Raw genomic sequence first — 20,161 nt, 5'->3', positions numbered from 1 at the left:
TGACAGTCCTGGGCAGCGAGGACTAAAAAAATTCCGAAATGCCTCACTTCTCCAACGCTCCTCTCTTGACCAACAGAAGACACAAAACAACGTTTTCCACAACACTGTAACCTACTGGAATCAGGGAAAACGAAAAACGTTTAATAAAATCCTCTTTAACGTGTCCTCAAGAGATTTTATCTTCTGCACTTTCTGTGGGGGCGGGATGAGACCTTCCCCTTATAACGGTGGTCAAGGAGGGCTGCCAACCAGTAATCATCCTTCTCCTTTATGCCACATATTCTTGGGTCCTTTCGCAGGCTTTGAAGCATGAGGTTGCCCATGCTCCTCAAATTTGCTGAGGCTTGAGAAGCAGACTCCTCAAGGTCACTCAGGGTGACAGCATCTGGAACTTCCTCCTCCCAATCATGTACTATTCCCAAGGGTTCTGGGGGGTTTGAAAGCCATCTCTTACAGATTAACACATGTTTTTCTCTTCTTCAAAGCCTATGAAAGTGCCAGAATCATCCTCCTAACACCACCTCTCTCCTCCTGTGTGTTCTGTGACATAGGAATGATGGTGTCTGGATAAAGTGGGCCTTGAGAGGAAAGGAAGTCTGCCTCTTCCTCCTGCTGCTCTGCCTCCAGTGCCCTGTCCATAATGCCATGCAGAGTCTGCTCCAGCAGGAACACAACAGGGATTGTGTCACTGATGCATGCACTGTCACAGCTCACCATCCTTATGGCCTCCTCAAATGGAGACAGTACAGTGCATTCATTCTTAATGATCAGCCATTAGCGTGGGGAAATAAAGCCAAGGAGGACTGAGCCCGTCGTCATGCTGTATTCACACAGATATTCATTGATGGCCCTCTGCTGCATGTATAGCCACTGCAGCAATGACAAAGTCAAGTTGCACCTGGTGGTCATGTAAAAAATCAGGCGGTTTAATGGCAGGTGGATTTCCCGCTGAATTTCAGCTAACCGAGCACTGGCTGTGTATGACCATCTGAAATGGATACAGACTCTTCTAGGCAGTTTTAGCACATCTTGCAACCTGGGTACGTATTTCGGAAATGCTGCAGCACCAAATTGAGGACATTTGTCAACTTTCCCTGTCTAAGGGCAGACAGGAGGTTTGAGGCATTACCGCACCATTCTTGGCTCCAGCTGGCATAGTGTGAACCACCTCTGGGCCTGTCCCTACAGAGCTGAAAGAATCTCTGCTCTGGTGTGGTTCCTGCCCCCTAAACACACCAGCTGAAGCACTGCATGGCAGCTTTTAGCCAGACTCTGGGAATAGCCCTTTGAACTCTTAGGGGGTAACTGATGTTCATAGGACAATTCTGCAGAGAAGGGCATGGAGGTGGCAGAGGAGAAGGAGGGGGTAGAGCTCACAGGTCTGGCATCATCGCCACCAGCTGTATGGAGACATGGGGTCACAACAAGCTACAGCACTGAGCCCTGTCCTGCATCCTTTTTGAGTTGAAAGCAGCGTTACCCAGTGTGCTGTGAACAAAACATATCGTCCCTGTCCATGCTTGCTGCACCACGTGTCAGCAGTAAGGTGGATTTTATGGCTGACTGCCTTGCCCAATGATGTCAGAACATTCCCTTCCATGTGATGGTATAGAGAGATGGAACGGCCTTAGGTGAAAAGTAGTAGCGACTGGGAACCTGCCATTGTGGTACAGCACATTGTGCAAAAGGCAGAAGTTGGAGAGCCAACAGTTTGACAAGCTTTCATTTAGATGCTGGGCATGTGGATGACAGGTACTGTATTTTTTTTCTGCTGCAGCAGATGGGGCAGAGAAATTTGCCGGCTACAGTTTACAGCTGGTGGTATGCTGCTCGCAGATGTGCTGCTCGGACCTGGGACACCCTGTGCTATACCATCATCCATGTCAGTGGAGGCTGCTGAGAGGTAATAACTTGGTATAGCAGGGGCAGACTGAAGTGCGTAAGGAGGAGGAGGAAGGTCAGCTGATTCCTCAATGGTTGATGTTGGGGCTATGGCAGGAATAGATGTGGAGAACGAGGTAGGTTTATCCACTCAGGCAACTACAGGGGATCGCACACTTGTCTCTGCTTGCGTGACAGAATGAGGAGGATGAGGAAGGTTTATTAAGCCAGTTTACCACCTCCTCTGCATGCTGTGGATGGATAGCACTGGTAAACTCACTAAAGAGAGGAAATGATGCCCTGCATGAGGATTGACCACCACGTCTACCTTTGCCTGTAGACGCATTTGTTGACCCCCAGAGGAATGTCTGCCTCTCCTTGTTGTCCTCCCAGACATTATTGGGAGGGAGGGGACCGTGTTTATAAGCAAATGTAAAGAAGAAGTTGAAATCTGTACGTAGATGCACTTTAAAATGTAAAGAGGTGTTCGGTGCACGTTAACTTGAGTACTAACACTACACAGGCACACTCCACGAATACACTATAATATACTGCAATATAATGCGCCAAACGTACAGTGATGCACAGAACTATATCGCGTTAAATTGGCAGTACATCACACAAAAGTAAACAGCGTTAAACTGTCAGTAATGCACAAAACTATATAGCATTAAACTGGCAGTAACACACAAAGAACTATATGGTTTTAAACTGACATGGTCTCACTGCACTATACTGAAACTATCTAAGCTGCCCCTACTCTAGCTGCACACTATGCAAAGCTGAATGATGGTCCTTCTCACTACACTCACACTATCCCTAGACTGATGCTAAACTAATATTCTACACTATACTTCTATCTGACAATTGAAGCAAAATAGCACAGTATAGCACACTAACTAACTAATAGCACTGACTGCCATTGAAAGAGTACTCTTATACTGTGGGGAATGAGTCATGATTGGATAAAGTCATGATGACAGTGTCCAATCATGACTCTGACAGTGCTCTGTGCTTCAGCCAATCAGGGCTTGCAATGCACTGTTCAGCATCGCAATACGTTGTGGTCGGCTGGGGGGGGGGGGGGGCGATCAAACAGTCGAGCGTCTTGTTTGTTCGGCTATTAGCCGACCATCTGAACAGCGACAGTTCGGCCCGAACTTATGCTCGGGCAGAACCGTTCACCCATCCATATATACTATAACATAAGTTAGAATTTTTTTGCCTTTGTCTCCTTTTTTGTCTTTTTCCCTTCTCCCATTTCTCGCTGTTTTGGACAGTAGTTCAAGGTCTTGAATTTAACTTGTATAAATGTACTGTATATACTATTTGTAAATTTCCCTTCTATTTGCTGTTTTTAGTTAGTTAGTTTTAGTTTTTTTTGAACATGTAAAAACAAAATAGAACAAATATAATATACTAATTACCAATAATCTAGCTACACAGACATACACATTCCAGAAAGCAAGGATAACTTGCCGCACATTTGTGGCAGAGTTGAATTGTAAGTCTGTTAACTTTTTCACATTTTCTCTGGCAAGTTGTACACTTGCAGAGCACTTAAAGCACAAGTTCTAGTTGGCACTTTTCCAATTTGTAGCAAATTTGCATGACAAGTCTCTAGCAAGAGCGAAGTTGCAGTGGAAGGTCTACAGCAAGAGCTCTGCAAGTCAACAGCATGAAAATTCAGCCACAGTGACCCCTGTGGTGGGATGACTATTGCACAACATAACTGAATCAGGACTTGCAGCAGACTTGCAGAATGTTTGCAAAAACTTTTGATCAGGAGTTATGCAATGCAGACTTGCTGCAATTGTGCAACAAACTTGTGAAGCCTGTCACGTCTACCAATAGCTTAACAAGTCATTTTCAAACTTGCAGCACACAAAAAAAAATGTATAACAATATCAATAAACAAACAATAAACACACAATGATAGTGGAAACCCCTTCATCCCTGTACTGTGTAAAAATCATCTATTTATACCTATTTTTAAACTGGTTTTGCTTAGACATTTATTTAGCTGCACATTGACACTGTTCCACAGTTTCACTCCACAAATAGAAATACAGAAGCTTTTCCTAGTTGTCTGTGAAGTCAGAGTCTTAAAAATAAATATTCCCCTTTTTTGCAGCTTACAGTTACAGTTTTTACAATTCAATGTTTCTCATCAAAAGACAATTGCAGACATCTCTGAGGTTAAAAGGATCCTGATTAAGCAGGTTATCTCACAAAAAGCATAGACCAACTAGTTTCCTCAATGTACCCTCAAGTGAGTGTTTTATGTATGGCGTTTCACCTTTGTAAGCCCTTGAGGGCAATCTTTTAAAACTAATAATTGTAATAAAACATTTTGCAAGTTTTTATTAATTATATTTATGGATTTTGTCATGGACTATCGGAGACTATCGGAGGATGTTATGATATATGGTCTTTTAGTAAAGCTGTTATACAGTATTTTCTTGTGAAGTTATTGACCTCCTTAGCTTTGCATCATCAACAAACTCAGAATTTGAACTAAATTATTGCAACCTCTATATTGTTTATGAAAAAGTTGAACAGAATTGAATCCAGGACAGAGTCCTGGGGTAGACTGCTTACAACTTCAGACCATTCAGAAGCTATGCTATTAATCACCACTTTCTGGGTGTACTCCTGTAACCAGTTTTTTTATCCAGGAACAAATAACCGTATTAATGATAAAATATCTTAATGAAGCATTTATGGGGTACAGTATCAAATTAAAATTTATAAAAACTATATTTATAGGCCCTCCTCCATTCAAATTACAGCTCACCTCCTCATAGAGTGTTAAATGTGTGGCCTACGTCATAGAATGTTAAATGTCTGGCCTATGGAAAATGGCAATGATTTTTGTTGCAGCAGTAGAATGTGCAGTGTGAAGTATTTCATTCATGGAACAGAGGTGTCCTTTTTTATGATCTACTGTACATCTCTTCCTCTCAAATTCCATGTAAACAACCATGGACCTAAAACCAGTGCTGTATCTAGGTGTGTTATTATATGTGCATTTTTAAAAAGTACTAGAGACATGAAATAATCATTGCATCGATCAAAGGAATTAATGCATATCTGTGAGCACTCTGTGACCTCTGCAGGCACTCCACCGGCTGACTTATCACAGCAGAATAATCAATCATTTATATTGGATTTTCCCAGCCAGTCATTACTGCTCTCCCAAAGTCCAGTGGGTGCCTGAGGTGTCCTCCTAGTGCAAAAAAAAAATACATGTTTGGATGAGGCATGCACATTAATGCTATGCATGTTGGAAATACCACTAGTTTTGTTGTCAGACATTCTGACTGTATTATCATGTCTACAAGTACAGTACCTTGTTACTTCTGATTCATTTCAGATTTCAAAGATCATGACTTTAGTTAAGAGCATAGAAGACTTAAATAGGCTATCTTACTGCTAATAGCCTACATTTTAAGAAATAGCTATGACTAATATCATTATGCAAATTTTAGTGTAAATGCAGAACTTGACACCTACTGAACCTGGTTCAGGCTCCACTTGGTTATCAAAACATACAAGCTCATTAAAAAGACATTATAATAAAAGCACAGTTTTAAAAAAAAATTCTCATATTTTTAAATTAGAGAGACGAATTCCCAATAAATTTAATGTTTGCCACCCTTTGGTAGGCAAAGCATGAAATTATGTATGAGACACTGAACCTAATTTCATGGTAAAGAGCACGTTTTCTAATTAACCAAGATGATATGTGTCAACGAACAGGCTTTTAACATGTTTATTAACTGGTATTTGCAAGGAATGTATGTTTTTTTTGCTAAATTGAGTGCATAAGCGCTGATGAAGAGAAAAGAAGGCGATTTAAAAAAATGTATGGAATTATTTAAAGTTAAAGGATCATTTCACTCAAATTAGCATTTAAAGTACACAATTGATTTCTTTTCTCCCAAAACTGGTACACTTTAAAGAGGTTTTCTATGAAATTACAACTTCCATGGAAGGTCCCAATCTGTCTCACAAGCTTCCTGCTTGTTTAATGAGATGTTCATTAAGTTTTTTAGTATACACATAACCAATCTCAGCTTTCCTGGCTTCAGATATGGACTTAGACTTTGCACAATTCTTGGCTTGGCAGTAACTCAGGGTATATCTTGTAATTCTTGTATTTGTAAGTATGAGGAAAGGGTTGAACTCTTTTGCAGAAATGTTCCTATGTCATAGGGCTCCCCACCAAGATTTTCCAATTGGAGCACTTATTGCTGTTTGCTGCTTAATTTTTAATGTCAACTAAATTAAAATCCCAAAAGGGGAAATAGAATTCCCCAACCACCCCCCACCACCATCATATCATGGCTAGGACAGGTGAGAAGGTATAGGAACATTCAAGACCTCACCACAATATTTCCTGAAAAGTATGTAATAGTAAAAAATAGTAAAAAAAATAAACTCAGATACAGTGTCTTGCAAAAGTATTCATACCCCGTGAGATTGGCCACATTTTTTCATGTTACAACCAGAAACATAAATGTATTTTATTGGGATCTTATGTGATAGACCAACACAAAATTGCACATAATTGTGAAGTGGAAAGAAAATGATAAATGGTTTGAAACATTTTTTACAGATAAATATGTATTACATTTGTATTCAGCCCCTGAGTCAGTTTAGGTGGACGGCCATGTCTTGGTAGGTTTGCAATTGTGCCATACTCTTTCCATTTTCAGATGATGGATTGAACAGTGCTTTGTGAGATGTTGAAAGCTTGGGATATTTTTTTTATAACTTAATCTTGCTTTAAACGTCTCCACAACATTATCCCTGACCTGTCTGGTGTGTTCCTTGGCCTTCATTATGCTGTTTGTTCACTAAGGTTCTCTAACAAACCTCTGAGGGCTTCACAGAACAGCTGTATTTATGCTGAGATTAAATTACTCACAGGTGCACAATATTTAATAATTAGATAACTTCTGAAGGCAATTGGTTCTGCTCGATTTTAGTTAGGGGTATCAGAGTAAAGGGGGCTAAATACAAATGCATAGACATGTGCATTTGTTATCGTCCAAATGCATTTTCATCTAATTACTTTGATTTTCGTGTTCACTTTAACAAAACGATAACGTACACGCATAATCAAAAAGATCCGAAATTAAAAAAATGCCTTATTTTCATATCTATTATATTGCTGTATTGTTGCAACAACAGTACGATATAGATGATAGATAGAAGATTTGACATGCTGATGAAAATAGCGATCTGTGTCTATCGAACCTGTGGTCAAATGTGCCTAACCTAATTCTATTAGAACCGTTAGGAGCGCATAACGAACAGGAAGGAAGTTATATGCTTGAATTTCGATACAATGCAATTCCATTGGCTGTTGTGGTAGAAAAAAAAAACTGCGCTAGACTAAAAATAGAGAATAATAAAAACAACACAGGCAGCAGCTCAGATGTGGGATACACACAAAAATATACAGAAAAAATTTAGAGTAGCAATATGTATATTAACATTGGTAAAACAATAGCCCATATAAATCAGTCCTCCAATGACACTACAGTGACTACACTCATTGAAAAGAGTGCCTGACCACCGAATCAAAGGCCTGCTTACCAGATAGCAAGCAAAAAAGGGCATTTGGCTGTAACGCAGCCATGGCCTTTAGCTTGCAGTGATGACCACTGGAAACATACAGGGACCCGGACCTTGTAGCTGAAAACCACCCTAAGCATCTCACAAATTCGTAGCCGTACTTTGATGGTGTACTCAGAATGGGCTCAGAAAGAAGAAAAACTTTCACAGATTTTCCTATTCCTTAGACTTCAGAACAGCAATATTTTTGTTTCACCACACAGCAGCTTTGGTTTAAAACGATGCCACCTGTGGCACAACAGCTGAGATGCTCATAGGGCTGGAGATACAAACGCTCAGGGAGGGGTCCTATCTTGACGCAAGACAGGCAGGATAAAAGTAGGGGGTAGGGCAGTGCTGTCAGCAGGTCTAACCTATGTTCTGAGCTTGCTGGCCTGTCATGCTGCAGAACAGAGTCATTTTGTGGTAGACCATTCGACCTGACCAGACACAAACAAGTATTGTATCATTTGATATGATCAAAAATATGTATAATACTGTTACTGTTCGACATGAAGATTCGACGAAGCAGCTAAAAACATACATTCACCACGAGCAGACATTTACAGTCAAATTCTTTGCCCATAGGCTATAGAAGAGTTCTAATGTTGTTTCACTAGTAATAATAATTAATAATTATTACTCAAAAACATTAGATGTCTACTATAGCTTGTGGGTGGAGTATTCAACCGGAAATGTACGATTGCGGTGTCATACAGTTTAGCTGCGTCCTCGAATCTTCATAGAACATCCGACAGACACCATAAGCCTTCAATTGACAGATTCAACCTTAATTAATTTGGATTTTCGAAAGGAATGCATTTTTAATTAAACTAAATAAATAACTAATTTCAGAAGTAACTAAATGTATTTTTCGGACAAAACCGAAATTCCGAAACAAAATATTTCAGTGTGCACATGTCTACAAATGCACACCACACTTTTCATATATTGATTTGTAAAAAATGTTGAAAACCATTTATCATTTCCCTTCCACTTCACAATTATGTGCCACTTTGTGTTGGTCTATCACATAAAATTCCAATAAAATACATTTACGTTTTTGGTTGTAACATGACAAAATGTGGAAAATTGCAAGGGGTATGAATACTTTTTCAAGGCACTGTATCTGTTATAGAAATGTGTGATAGATAGATAGATGTGTGTGGCCTGGGATAGTGTCACAATCAGTTGCAGGGAAGTCTAACCATTGCGGTCATCTTCTACAGATGTTAAATAATGCACCTGATTTGACTTTACAACTGCCTGCATTGAATGCACATGAAAAGTCAAAGACTGGAGTGAGAATGATGGAACTGGTGGGCTGAGTCTTGTTACCTCTGTAGTTCTGCATACGCTCTTCTGTTTCTGAGTCTTTGTTCCTGTGGAATAGACATTTGGTTTTCCACATTGTGTTCCTGAACTAGTTTTTTTAAGCCCTTCTTTGCTTGAGGATGACACTGTAACACATGTTTGAGTGGACTTTCCATCTTCTAAAATTCCTATAGAAGAAAAAAAAATGGAAACTAAGTGCATTGTTACCCACTTAAAAAAACACAAGCAACAAATAACTAAATATGCACACTCACTCATGCATATATATATATATATGTTTTGGAAACCCTAAACCAATAATGCCTTAGAAAACAAACATTTAATGTCTTTTACCATTCTGTGTTCCAGTTGGGGGGATTTTCCCTCCCTCTCTATCCCTATGAACACCACTGCTGTAAGCTAAGTTCCTATTTCCTTGCTCTGGAGTACATTCTCCACATATTTTTTTGGAAAATCAATTTGGCAGTTAACTGCATCGCCATTGACTTTTAATGGATTCTGTAAAGCAACACGTGGAGAATGCACTCCGGAAAACAGTGGGTTCAGCTAACATCATTTACACAGATAACATCAATAATTGCATACTTGTTCTTGGTCAGGAATCCAAAAAGTACAGAAGTCATAAGATCAATATGATAGCTGTCAGCTAGCATTTCCAGAAGCAGAGATCAGGAGAAACGGCATTCATGCTCAGATGTACATTTCCTATAATCTTCAAGTTTGTTGGGAGATCTTTTTCATGAACCTTTAGATATTTATCTGGGGGGGGGGGGGCACCTTTATCTCCTTTACGATCGGCCTACACTTATGTGCATTGGCAAAAGTTTGGGCTTTAATGCCCACACGCTACACATATGCATCTGGGCAGCCAAATTTATGTGCTAAGAACATGCTCATTGCATCTTCCCAGCACAAAGACCAAGTTGTCAAAGACATCTCTCGGTCAGAACTAAAGATCGGTAGCCGGCGGGACCAGCTTCTGATCATGTGACCACATGATTACAGATCCTTCATGCCCCCGGGCGTTCAAAACTGCTTAAGGGGACACCGGGGCAGTCAGAAAGAGGTTGTAAGGCTTTAAAAGCTGCTAGAGACTATTCTCCTATTTTTTTTCCTTCCGTTTTAACAAAAGGTCAAGAAAGAATAATAGTGGTGAACCTTTTCCCTATACAGTGCACTAGACAGTGCATGCATTCAAGTTGACCTGTCCAATATATCCAGTGGCACTTTAAGTGGTAAGGAGAGCTACTGTACACTCATTCTGGTGCTACAGATTACTGAATCGAAGAATTTCTAGGATGAGAAATGAAAAACACAGCCAAAATCCATAATGAAAGGCTTTCTTACAAGGTCAAACAGTCAACAAGCTCCTCCAGCAAGATTGTAAATATCTAATTAAATGGAGACAGCAAGAGCACACCTTTTCAAACCTCTCTGTTCACAGAAGAGTAGCGCAAAGTGTGGTACTTCAAGTATACATGTCACAAAACTGGGCAATTCAAACAAAAACATATGATGAAAAAGTTACCTTCAAAAGAAAAACAAGTAGATACAGTAATATCAGCAGTTGCATTGCCATGTAAGTATAGACCAGTCTTTCTCTGTTTCAAAAGTTTTTACAGTTTTTTAGCAAACAAGTAAGTAAAAAAACAAAGAGATTATATAATTGAACAGAGAACAATCCTCGTCTGCTCCAAACATGTAACAGGGAAACATAAAAATACAAGGCTAGATAGAAACTGATGAGGACCACAGCACCTTGATAAGAACTGCCATGGGGACCTCTAACCAGGGCTGGTGCAAGGATTTTTGACACCCTAGGCGAAACTTAATTTTGCCGCCCCCCTGGCTCCACCCCTGACTCCACCCCCTTTGCTCTGCCCATGTATACCCCACCTTTTTAATGGAGCACCCATCAAATGTAGCCTCACCAGCGCCCATCAAATGTAGTCTCACCAGCACCCATCAAATGTAGCCTACTTGTGCCCATAAATGAATGTTTGCTTGCTTCCATTCATTCGGGATTCAGGACGCAGACACAGTCCTCCACTGCCGCTGCACCTCTGAGACTACGTGCGAATGGAGTGGCGGCTGTATGCTGATGCTGAGACTTAGTTGCTTGCTGCAGAGAGAAGAGAGTAGGAACACCAGTATCCGGCTGCCTAGTTTGCCTAGTGGTAGCACTGGCCCTGCCTCTAACGTGGGTAAACTTAAAATTTTTATATAATACTACTAGAGCATTCTAGTATTATAAATGCAGGAGGTACACCATCAGGTTAACCCCTCGATGAAGCAGATATACATACGAAAGATCCTGGACTTGGGAGCCTAGCATTGCTATAACTTAATCCTTACGAAAGAGTATAAGTGGCAATAATGCCCCTTACTCAAATTGTGCAATAATTAAGGCACTTGTAACTATCACCATTGTAACTATTCCATATGTGGGATCAAGTTCTCCAAAATATGCCCAGAATAGGCCGGGATACAAAAAAGAGCTACATACACGTTTGGCTAAGAACAGTGAAGGGAAAAAAAAAGAAGGAAACGGGATAGGAAGAAGGAAAAAGGAAAATCCATCTCTATGTATTAGGGACCTGCAAGTAGGTAAGTCAAGGAACCATGTTTTATCGAATAGGGATTGTTTGTCGTGTAGAACACTCACAATTATTTCGTTCAACATGATCCACTTAAAGCGGAGGTCCACCCTAAAATGGACCTCCGCTCATCGGAATCCCCCCCCCCTCCGGCGCCACAATCGGCACCTTTCAGGGGGGAGGGGGGTGCAGTTACCTGGATAATCCAGGTAACTGCACCCACTTCCGGGCTAGCTCTCTGCGGAAAGGGGCGTACGTTACGCCCCTTTCCGCAAGCGCCCGCCCCCTTCAGCAAGTGCCCCGCTGCCTGCTGGGAAAGACACAGCTCCCAGAGGCAGCGGGGACCGTCCGGATTGCGCCGCGCGGCTCGCGCATGCGCAGTAGGGAACCGGGAAATGAAGCCGAAAGGCTCCATTTCCTGATTCCCATACCCAAGATGGCGGCGGCACGAGCGAGCGATCGGCTTCGGGTGCCGACATCGCGGGCGCGCTGGACAGGTAAGTGTCACTATTTAAAAGTCAGCAGCTGCAGTATTTGTAGCTGCTGGCTTTTTTAAAAAAAAAAAAAACGCGGAGTCCCGGTGGACTCCCGCTTTAAGCTTACGTTTCATTATTGCCATATCTATATCAAGAATTTTCCATGCTGTGGCAATGGCAATTTTTGCCCCAAGGAACATAAAATGAATCAGTCAGGGTATGTCAGGGTACATTTTCCACTGGTTTATTCAATAGAGCAACCCTAGCATCTTTAATGATATTAACCATTGTGACCGAAAATATAAATGAATGAACCCTCATCAAAAGCGGCAAACCTTGGGGCATGTCCACCATATGTGTAGTGTTGTACCCATCTGGCCACAACCCCTCAGGTAGGAGGGTGAAGCTCCAGGATACATTTTAGACAGACACTCCGGCACTAGGTGTCATCTAGCATTTACTTTCTTTGTATCCTGCCCAAATCGGGGCAACATTGAGGATACCTTTATGGATGCTTGAACTCCATTTGTGCTAGTCCTCTGCCTCAGAGGCTTTGTCCAGGTCCCTCTCCCATGCCACCTGGTAAGACAATTTAGTCAGGGGGCTGGTAAACAGCCTGTAGAGCACTAAGACCCCCCCCCCCCCCCCCCCAGGAGCCACATCCTGCATAAACTTGTTTTCAAACATGGTGCATACTGTTAGATCAGCGGCACCTTTTTGAAGAAATTAGGAAAGTGCAAAATTTGTTTTAAGTGGAAGTTCTCCGTGGGAGGCATCTCCAAGCTGTCCACAAAATGTGAAGAGGGATGTATTTCTCTGTGGTCCAAAAAGTCGCCTATGAGATTAGCCTTTCTCAACCTTTTCAGCAAAGAGGAACCCTTGAACTAACTTTATGGTCCTAGGAAACCCCTGCCAATAATTACTGTTGGCCAGTAACACACCTCCTGCATTAGAATGCCTCCACTCTGGATGAATGAATGAATGAAATACTTGTATAGCGCACAATGCGAACTGAATCACCTCTAGGCGCTGTGGCGAGCTTTGATCATCTGCTAAAAGAGGAAGGTCTTGAGTTTTTTCCTAAAAGCCAGGTGATTTTCTTCCAGGCGGATGTTGATTGGTAGAACATTCCATAGCTGAGGCCCTTGGACAGCGAATCTCCGATCCCCCTTGGATTTATACCGGGCAGGAGAACTTTTGGACAGTAACATTGTCAGTCTAGGAGGAGGGTAACATTAGATGTACTAGCAGATTTAAATGGACTTGACTAACATTTTGAAGCTGAATTACAGTTAACATTTTATAAGCAGTTACAGCAATAGTTTTTTTTTCTTTTGGGATAAAGGTTTTACACAGGGCTTTTTTTCAGGGGGAATTTGGTGGAACTCAGTTCCACCACCTCTGGCTCAGACCTTTGGGGGGGCCAGTTCACTACAAGCGCTTGTAAACACAGAAGTCCAGTTTCTGTGTTTACAAGTGACAGCTCTGCACTCTGTGTGTAACCCCCCTGAACTCTGCACTCTGTATGTAATGCAATCCTGGTATTTAATGCCCCTTTAAGACCTTCCTACTGTTCATGAAATTTGACTGACCACACCCACTATTTGATGTGATTTGGAGGGTGTGTGGGTGGAGGGGTCTTGGGGGGTTGTGGTTGAGTTCCAGCTCCTATTGTTTGAGAAAAAAAGCCCTGGTTTTACATAAGCAAATAAAATCTGACCATTGAAAGCACTGTCAGTGGTAAATGGTTTGTCTTAACCCTCTAACTGCTACTTTGGTCAACTCACATCTGTTAAGCAAGCCATACATGGATCGAAATTTAGCCGGTATAGTAGGGACCGCCAAAATGTAGCTCCATGTATGCGCAGGCTGGTTGTACAGAAGTCGATCTACTGATACTGACTGGTATTTTACTGCTCAATCAGCGCTGCAGGCTTTAGCCGTCAGTGCTGATCAGTGTATTCTGATGGCGGTGAAGTATCCCCGCTGTCAGAATACCATGACTCAGTGGGCAGGATTCCACCATCAACATCAATATGTGTGGAAGGGGGAATCAAGTCTTTTTTTTTTTTAAACTGATAGTTGAGCAAAAAAAAAAAAAGAATAATCTATGAGCTGCTTTAATGTCAGTTAAAAAATAACAGACTGACCTGCTGGACCATCAGATAAAAATAAAGGGGAAAAAAAGCCTAAAAAACGAATGCATCCACCAAATCTAAAAATTGGTTTGTTGCAATTTAAAGCATTATTGTTTGGAGGTTTAATGCTGCTTTAAACACAGGGAATCTTGATCTGGGAAGCATAGAGTTTACTTATACTTTCCAAGTAATTTCTCCTGCATTTAAATAAACCAAATGCAGAAGGATAGTATGAATGTAGTCTTATGAACACAAATTTGTTTTAAAAAACACAAAAGCTGAGTGTCACAATGGACAAATGAAAACTACATTACACTACACTGGGACGCCTGCCTTTACAGGCACATGAGCTTTAATGGCATCCCAGTCTTAGTCTGTAGTGTTCAAGGTTGAGGTGGCCCACCCTTTGCAGCTATTACAGCTTCAACTCTTCTGGGAAGGCGTCCACAAGGTTTAGGAGTGTGTCTATGGGAATGTTTGACCATTCTTCCAGAAGCGCATTTGTGAGGTCAGGCATTGATGCTGAACGAGAAGGCCTGGTTCGCAGTCTCTGCTCTAATTCATCCCAAAAGTGTTCTGTCTGGTTAAGGTCAGGGTTAGGGCCAACTCAATATTAAAACCCTACAGACTAAGACTGGGATGCCATCAAAGTTCATGTGTGTGTGTAAAGGCAGGTGTCCCAATACTTTTGACAACATAGTGTATTTTGTTGCTGGCCATGCTGGTTATTTTACATGATGTACATAATTATTGCAACATATGCTGGAAATCATGTCATTGATTACTGTACAGTAAGGACCAGTCAGGAGAGAGTTAATTCTCTACAGCAGTCTCTTTATAATGAGAGAAGAGAAGATGTATCACAACGGGGATTTCAGGGATTAGCATAACGAACATGTACAAAATGGAAAAAATCAACAGTAGATCTTTTGAAGATTACACAAGTAAATGGCATGATGTGACAACTTCTTTGTCTTCCCTTGGGCCAAATGCCTTTACAGAAGAACACAGGGTAGCTTGTTAGTATAAGTAGATATCAGGGGGTTGAGTGTTAGCTCTTGAATTTTGCATACTGCTAAATGTGAGACCAATAAACTTAGACAATGCTGTAAACGGGGTTCACCAAGTCAGCAACCCACCGAATAGTGAAGGCAGGATCAGAATAGCAGCTCCAGATTACAGTGTAAATCATTATAGCAAAGTTCGGTTCCCAATAGGGTTGCCACCTGTCCAGGATTCACCCGGACAGTTCGGGTTTGGAATCATGCATCCGGGTTTCAGACTGTCTGAAACCCGGACACATTATTTAGACTGGACTATGGCTTCCCAGCAGGGTTGCTGGTTGCAGTTGTCTAAGCTGAGAGTGTCTGTTACACTTTTTCACACTGCCCAAAGTCAGCACTAACAGTTCCTCCAGTCACACACACACAGACGGGAGAGGAGAGAGGGCTCGATTGGCACCTCTTCCCCCCACCCCTACCCCTCTGTGTCTACCCATACTCCAATCCCCAAGATCTCTCCATACATCAGAGTTCTCAGTGTTCCCCCTTAAATCAGGGTTCCCAGAGTTCTCCCTTACATCAGAGTCTGCAGAGTCCCCCCTTACAGTGAAAGGGAACTCTGTGAGTTCAGATGTAAAACAGGAACTCTGTGGACTCTGATGTAAAGGGAGACTCTTGTTATTAACTTCTTATGATAAGAAATGTTATTTAATAGCAAAATATATGTATAGTTTATACAATAAAAAAAAAAATGCTGTGTCCCACTAAAGTGTTCGGGTTTGACTTGAAGAAAAGGTGGCAACCCTAGTTCCCAATTGTTTTTTTTTCCCTTAAAGTGAACCTGTGGGCAGGCTATGGACATGCAAGTGTCAAATACAATTTAAAACAGTCCCTCACTGACCTCTGTAGCTACAGAAACTGCAAAGAAATCAATTCAGAATCATAGCAGAAGCACTGAAAGTGATTGTAAGCGTTTGTATTTTTTATAAAAATAACATGTTATACTTACCTGCTCAGCCAATGATTGATCACTATACTGACCAGCTGCCAGTACCATGTGATCGCTGTGACCAATTACAGCAGATCACATGCCAATTATAAACAATGGATGGCTTCCTTTTATGCCATCCATTGTATACAATTGTGTTGCTAGCTGTGATTGGTCACATGCAGGGCCGGGACAAGGGGTGGGCAGGAGGGACGGCTGCCCTGGGCACTGTGGTATCATGGGCGGTGGAGGGGCACCACAAGGAAATAAGAGGGAGGGGATTTGTGTTGGAATGGGGGATTTGGGGGGCAGCAGGGAGTAAGTATTGTTCTAGGAGGGGAAATTTGGGGGTATGCTAAAATTTAGGGTCAAGAAGGAATGGGGGGAAGAAGATTTGTGCTAGGAAGGATGATTGGGGCGCTTTGTGCTGGAAGGGGGGATTTGCAGTGGGGTTATTGGGAGGGGTAATCTTAGGGGTAAATAATGTGTGCATGGAGGGGGGGGGGCACTTGAATTGGGGGGGGGGCGTTTGAATTGGGGGGATAAGATTTGTGGGGGAGCACTTGAACTGGGGGGATTTGGGGGGGTGGGGGGTTAAGATTTGTGCTGGGAGGGGGGATTTCAGCAGGGGAACAGATTTGCACTGGGAGGAGGGGGGATTTATGCTTAGGGGGTGAAAAAGATTAGTGCTCAGTTATTTTTTTGGGGGGGGGGGGATTTTTGATGACGCATAATGCTCATACACCTTGGGGGCAGGGGTGCAGTTTGGCATGTTTGCCTTGGGCTCTGGATGACCTTGTCCCGGCACTGGTCACATGGTACAGACAGGGCCAATCACAGCCCATCTGTAACATGTGATTAGCTTTGGCCAATCACAGATAATCACAACAAAAAACACTGAATGAATCAGTTTTATTCAGTAAAAATAGTTGCCTTATACCAGGCATGTCCAAAGTCCGGCCCGCGGGCCAATCGCGGCCCGCGGTCCGGTTTTGAACGGCCCGCCTGGTTATTTAAACATATACATCTTTTGTGGCCCCCGGCGATCTCCCAGCGCCGGGGTCACAAAAGATATATAGTCCAGCTGCCTTGGAGGGAGGAGGCAGGACGAGTGCCGTGCACACAGGCTGAGAATTTCCTGTGTACATGGCAGCTGTAATAGGAAGTCCCAGCTCTGCCATTGGACGACTGTTCTGTCCATCAGAGGAGGCGGGACTTTCTCTTAAAGGGGCCGTTGTGTAAACAGGAAATTCTCCTGTAGGATGTCTTTGGCGCTCGTCCTGCCCTCCATGGCTGCATTGATGGTAATGGTGGCTGCATTCCTGGCAATTGCAATTGTGGGGCTGCATTCCTGGCAATGGTGAGTGAATTCCTGGCAATGGTGGCTGCATTCCTGGCAATGGTGGCTGCATTCCTGGCAATGGTGGGTGAATTCCTGGCAATGGTGGGTGAATTCCTGGCAATGGTGGGTGAATTCCTGGCAATGGTGGCTGCATTCCTAGCAATTGGGGGTGAATTCCTGGCAATGGTGGCTGCATTCCTGGCAATGGTGGCTGCATTCCTGGCAATGGTGGCTGCATTCCTGGCAATGGTGGCTGCAATGGTGGCTGCATTCCCGGCAATAGTGGGTGCATTCCCGGCAATGGTGGCTGCATTCCTGCCAATGGTGGGGCTGCATTCCCGGCAATGGTGGGGCTGCATTCCTGGCAATGGTGGGTGCATTCCCGGCAATGGTGGGGCTGCATTCCCGGCAATGGTGGGGCTGCATTCCCGGCAATGGTGGGGCTGCATTCCGTGCAATGGTGGGGCTGCATTCCGTGCAATGGTGGGGCTGCATTCCGTGCAATGGTGGGGCTGCATTCCGTGCAATGGTGGGGCTGCATTCCTGGCAACGGTGAGTGAATTTCTAGCAGTGGTGGGTGCATTCCTGGCAATGGTGAGTGAATTTCTAGCAATGGTGGGGCTGCATTCCTGGCAATGGTGGGCACTGCATTCCTAGCAATGGTGGGCGCTGCATTCCTAGCAATGGTGGGCGCTGCATTCCTAGCAATGGTGGGCGCTGCATTCCTAGCAATGGTGGGCGCTGCATTCCTAGCAATGGTGGGCGCTGCATTCCTAGCAATGGTGGGGCTGCATTCCTGGCAATGGTGAGTGAATTTCTAGCAATGGTGGGGCTGCATTCGTGGCAATGGTGGGTACATTCCTGGCAATGGTGGGCACTGCAATTCTAGCAATGGTGGGCGCTGCATTCCTGGCAATGGTGGGCACTGCGTTCCTGGCAATGGTGGGCGCTGCGTTCCTGGCAATGGTGGGCGCTGCGTTCCTGGCAATGGTGGGCCTGCGTTCCTGGCAATGGTGGGCCTGCGTTCCTGGCAATGGTGAGTGAATTTCTAGCAATGGTGGGCGCTGCATTCCTAGCAATGGTGGGCGCTGCATTCCTAGCAATGGTGGGGCTGCATTCCTGGCAATGGTGGGGCTGCATTCCTGGCAATGGTGAGTGAATTTCTAGCAATGGTGGGGCTGCATTCGTGGCAATGGTGGGTACATTCCTGGCAATGGTGGGCACTGCAATTCTAGCAATGGTGGGCGCTGCATTCCTGGCAATGGTGGGTGCTGCGTTCCTGGCAATGGTGGGCGCTGCGTTCCTGGCAATGGTGGGCGCTGCGTTCCTGGCAATGGTGGGCGCTGCGTTCCTGGCAATGGTGGGCGCTGCGTTCCTGGCAATGGTGGGCCTGCGTTCCTGGCAATGGTGGGCCTGCGTTCCTGGCAATGGTGGGCCTGCGTTCCTGGCAATGGTGGGCCTGCGTTCCTGGCAATGGTGAGTGAATTTCTAGCAATGGTGGGCGCTGCATTCCTAGCAATGGTGGGCGCTGCATTCCTAGCAATGGTGGGGCTGCATTCCTGGCAATGGTGAGTGAATTTCTAGCAATGGTGGGGCTGCATTCGTGGCAATGGTGGGTACATTCCTGGCAATGGTGGGCACTGCAATTCTAGCAATGGTGGGCGCTGCATTCCTGGCAATGGTGGGTGCTGCGTTCCTGGCAATGGTGGGCGCTGCGTTCCTGGCAATGGTGGGCGCTGCGTTCCTGGCAATGGTGGGCGCTGCGTTCCTGGCAATGGTGGGCGCTGCGTTCCTGGCAATGGTGGGCCTGCGTTCCTGGCAATGGTGGGCCTGCGTTCCTGGCAATGGTGGGCGCTGCCTTCCTGGCAATGGTGGGCGCTGCGTTCCTGGCAATGGTGGGCGCTGCGTTCCTGGCAATTGTGGGTCTGCAGATGGGCACTGACCCTTATTTTGCTTCAGTTCTTTATTTAAAATTAATTTTTTTTTCCTGAAGCTTCCCTCTTAAAGTGAAGGTGCGTGTTATACCCCAAAAAATACGGTGTATCCAAATAATACACTTGAGTTCATCTCTTCACCACACACAGCCACAAAGGCATGAGAATTCTTGTTGGGTAGTGTATTAGTGCTCGGCCGAACACACTTAGACCGAATTTTAATGGTTCAAAGAATGTCAGGCAAAATGGTCGGCCCTCGAGCATGTTCAGTTCATCAAATCTGGCCCTCTTTGAAAAAAGTTTGGACACCCCTGCCTTATACCAATGAAATCTCTTGGAATAAGCAATCATAATGTGTAAAAAAAAATCCTGATCACTTCCCCTAGGGAAGTATAGTGTTACTATGGTAGCACTGTATTGCTCTGGTCAAAGTGTGTTTTTTTAAACATACTGTCATCAGTCAATGTCCCTGATCCCACCACACCAGTTATATGGTAGTGCTGTACTGCACTGGTGACACAGTATGTAAAAAAAAAAAAAATTGTGATTTTATTTTTTTAATTCCTTCATTTTCCACAAAATTGTGACAAAAAATTCAAAAAACTGCCATGCCTCTTACTAGGTACATTGGGCTTTGAAATATTTTCACCAAGGAAAAGTAGCAGAATATACTTTGACCTAAATTTATGAAGAAAGATTATTTATTTGCAAATTATATAATAGAAACAAAAAAAGCATGTTATTTTCAGAATTTTCAGTCTTTTTTTATTTATGTAGCAAAAAAAAAAAAAAAACAGTGGTGATTAATCGCTTGCCGAGTGCCTCACTTTCATATACGCTAACA

At 43.5% G+C, this 20,161-nt stretch overlaps 1 protein-coding gene across 1 annotated transcript in view; it reads right to left on the bottom strand.

The window, feature by feature from the left end:
• Positions 1 to 20,161, bottom strand: part of BAALC (BAALC binder of MAP3K1 and KLF4) — a 160,737-nt gene that overhangs the window by 24,605 nt on the left and 115,971 nt on the right. Inside the window, exon 2 of the mRNA XM_077493140.1 lies at positions 8,845 to 9,008. Within this exon, the coding sequence (XP_077349266.1) occupies positions 8,845 to 9,008 (164 nt within the window). The remainder of the gene's footprint in view (positions 1 to 8,844; positions 9,009 to 20,161) is intronic.

Source organism: Lithobates pipiens, unplaced genomic scaffold (assembly GCF_037356315.1).
Source record: "Lithobates pipiens isolate NorthernLeopardFrog02 unplaced genomic scaffold, aLitPip1_a1.2 Scaffold_19, whole genome shotgun sequence".
In the NCBI taxonomy this organism is placed as follows: Eukaryota; Metazoa; Chordata; class Amphibia; order Anura; family Ranidae; genus Lithobates; species Lithobates pipiens.
The sequence above is the reverse complement of the archived record's forward strand: the minus strand, read 5'-3'. Positions and strand labels throughout refer to the sequence as shown.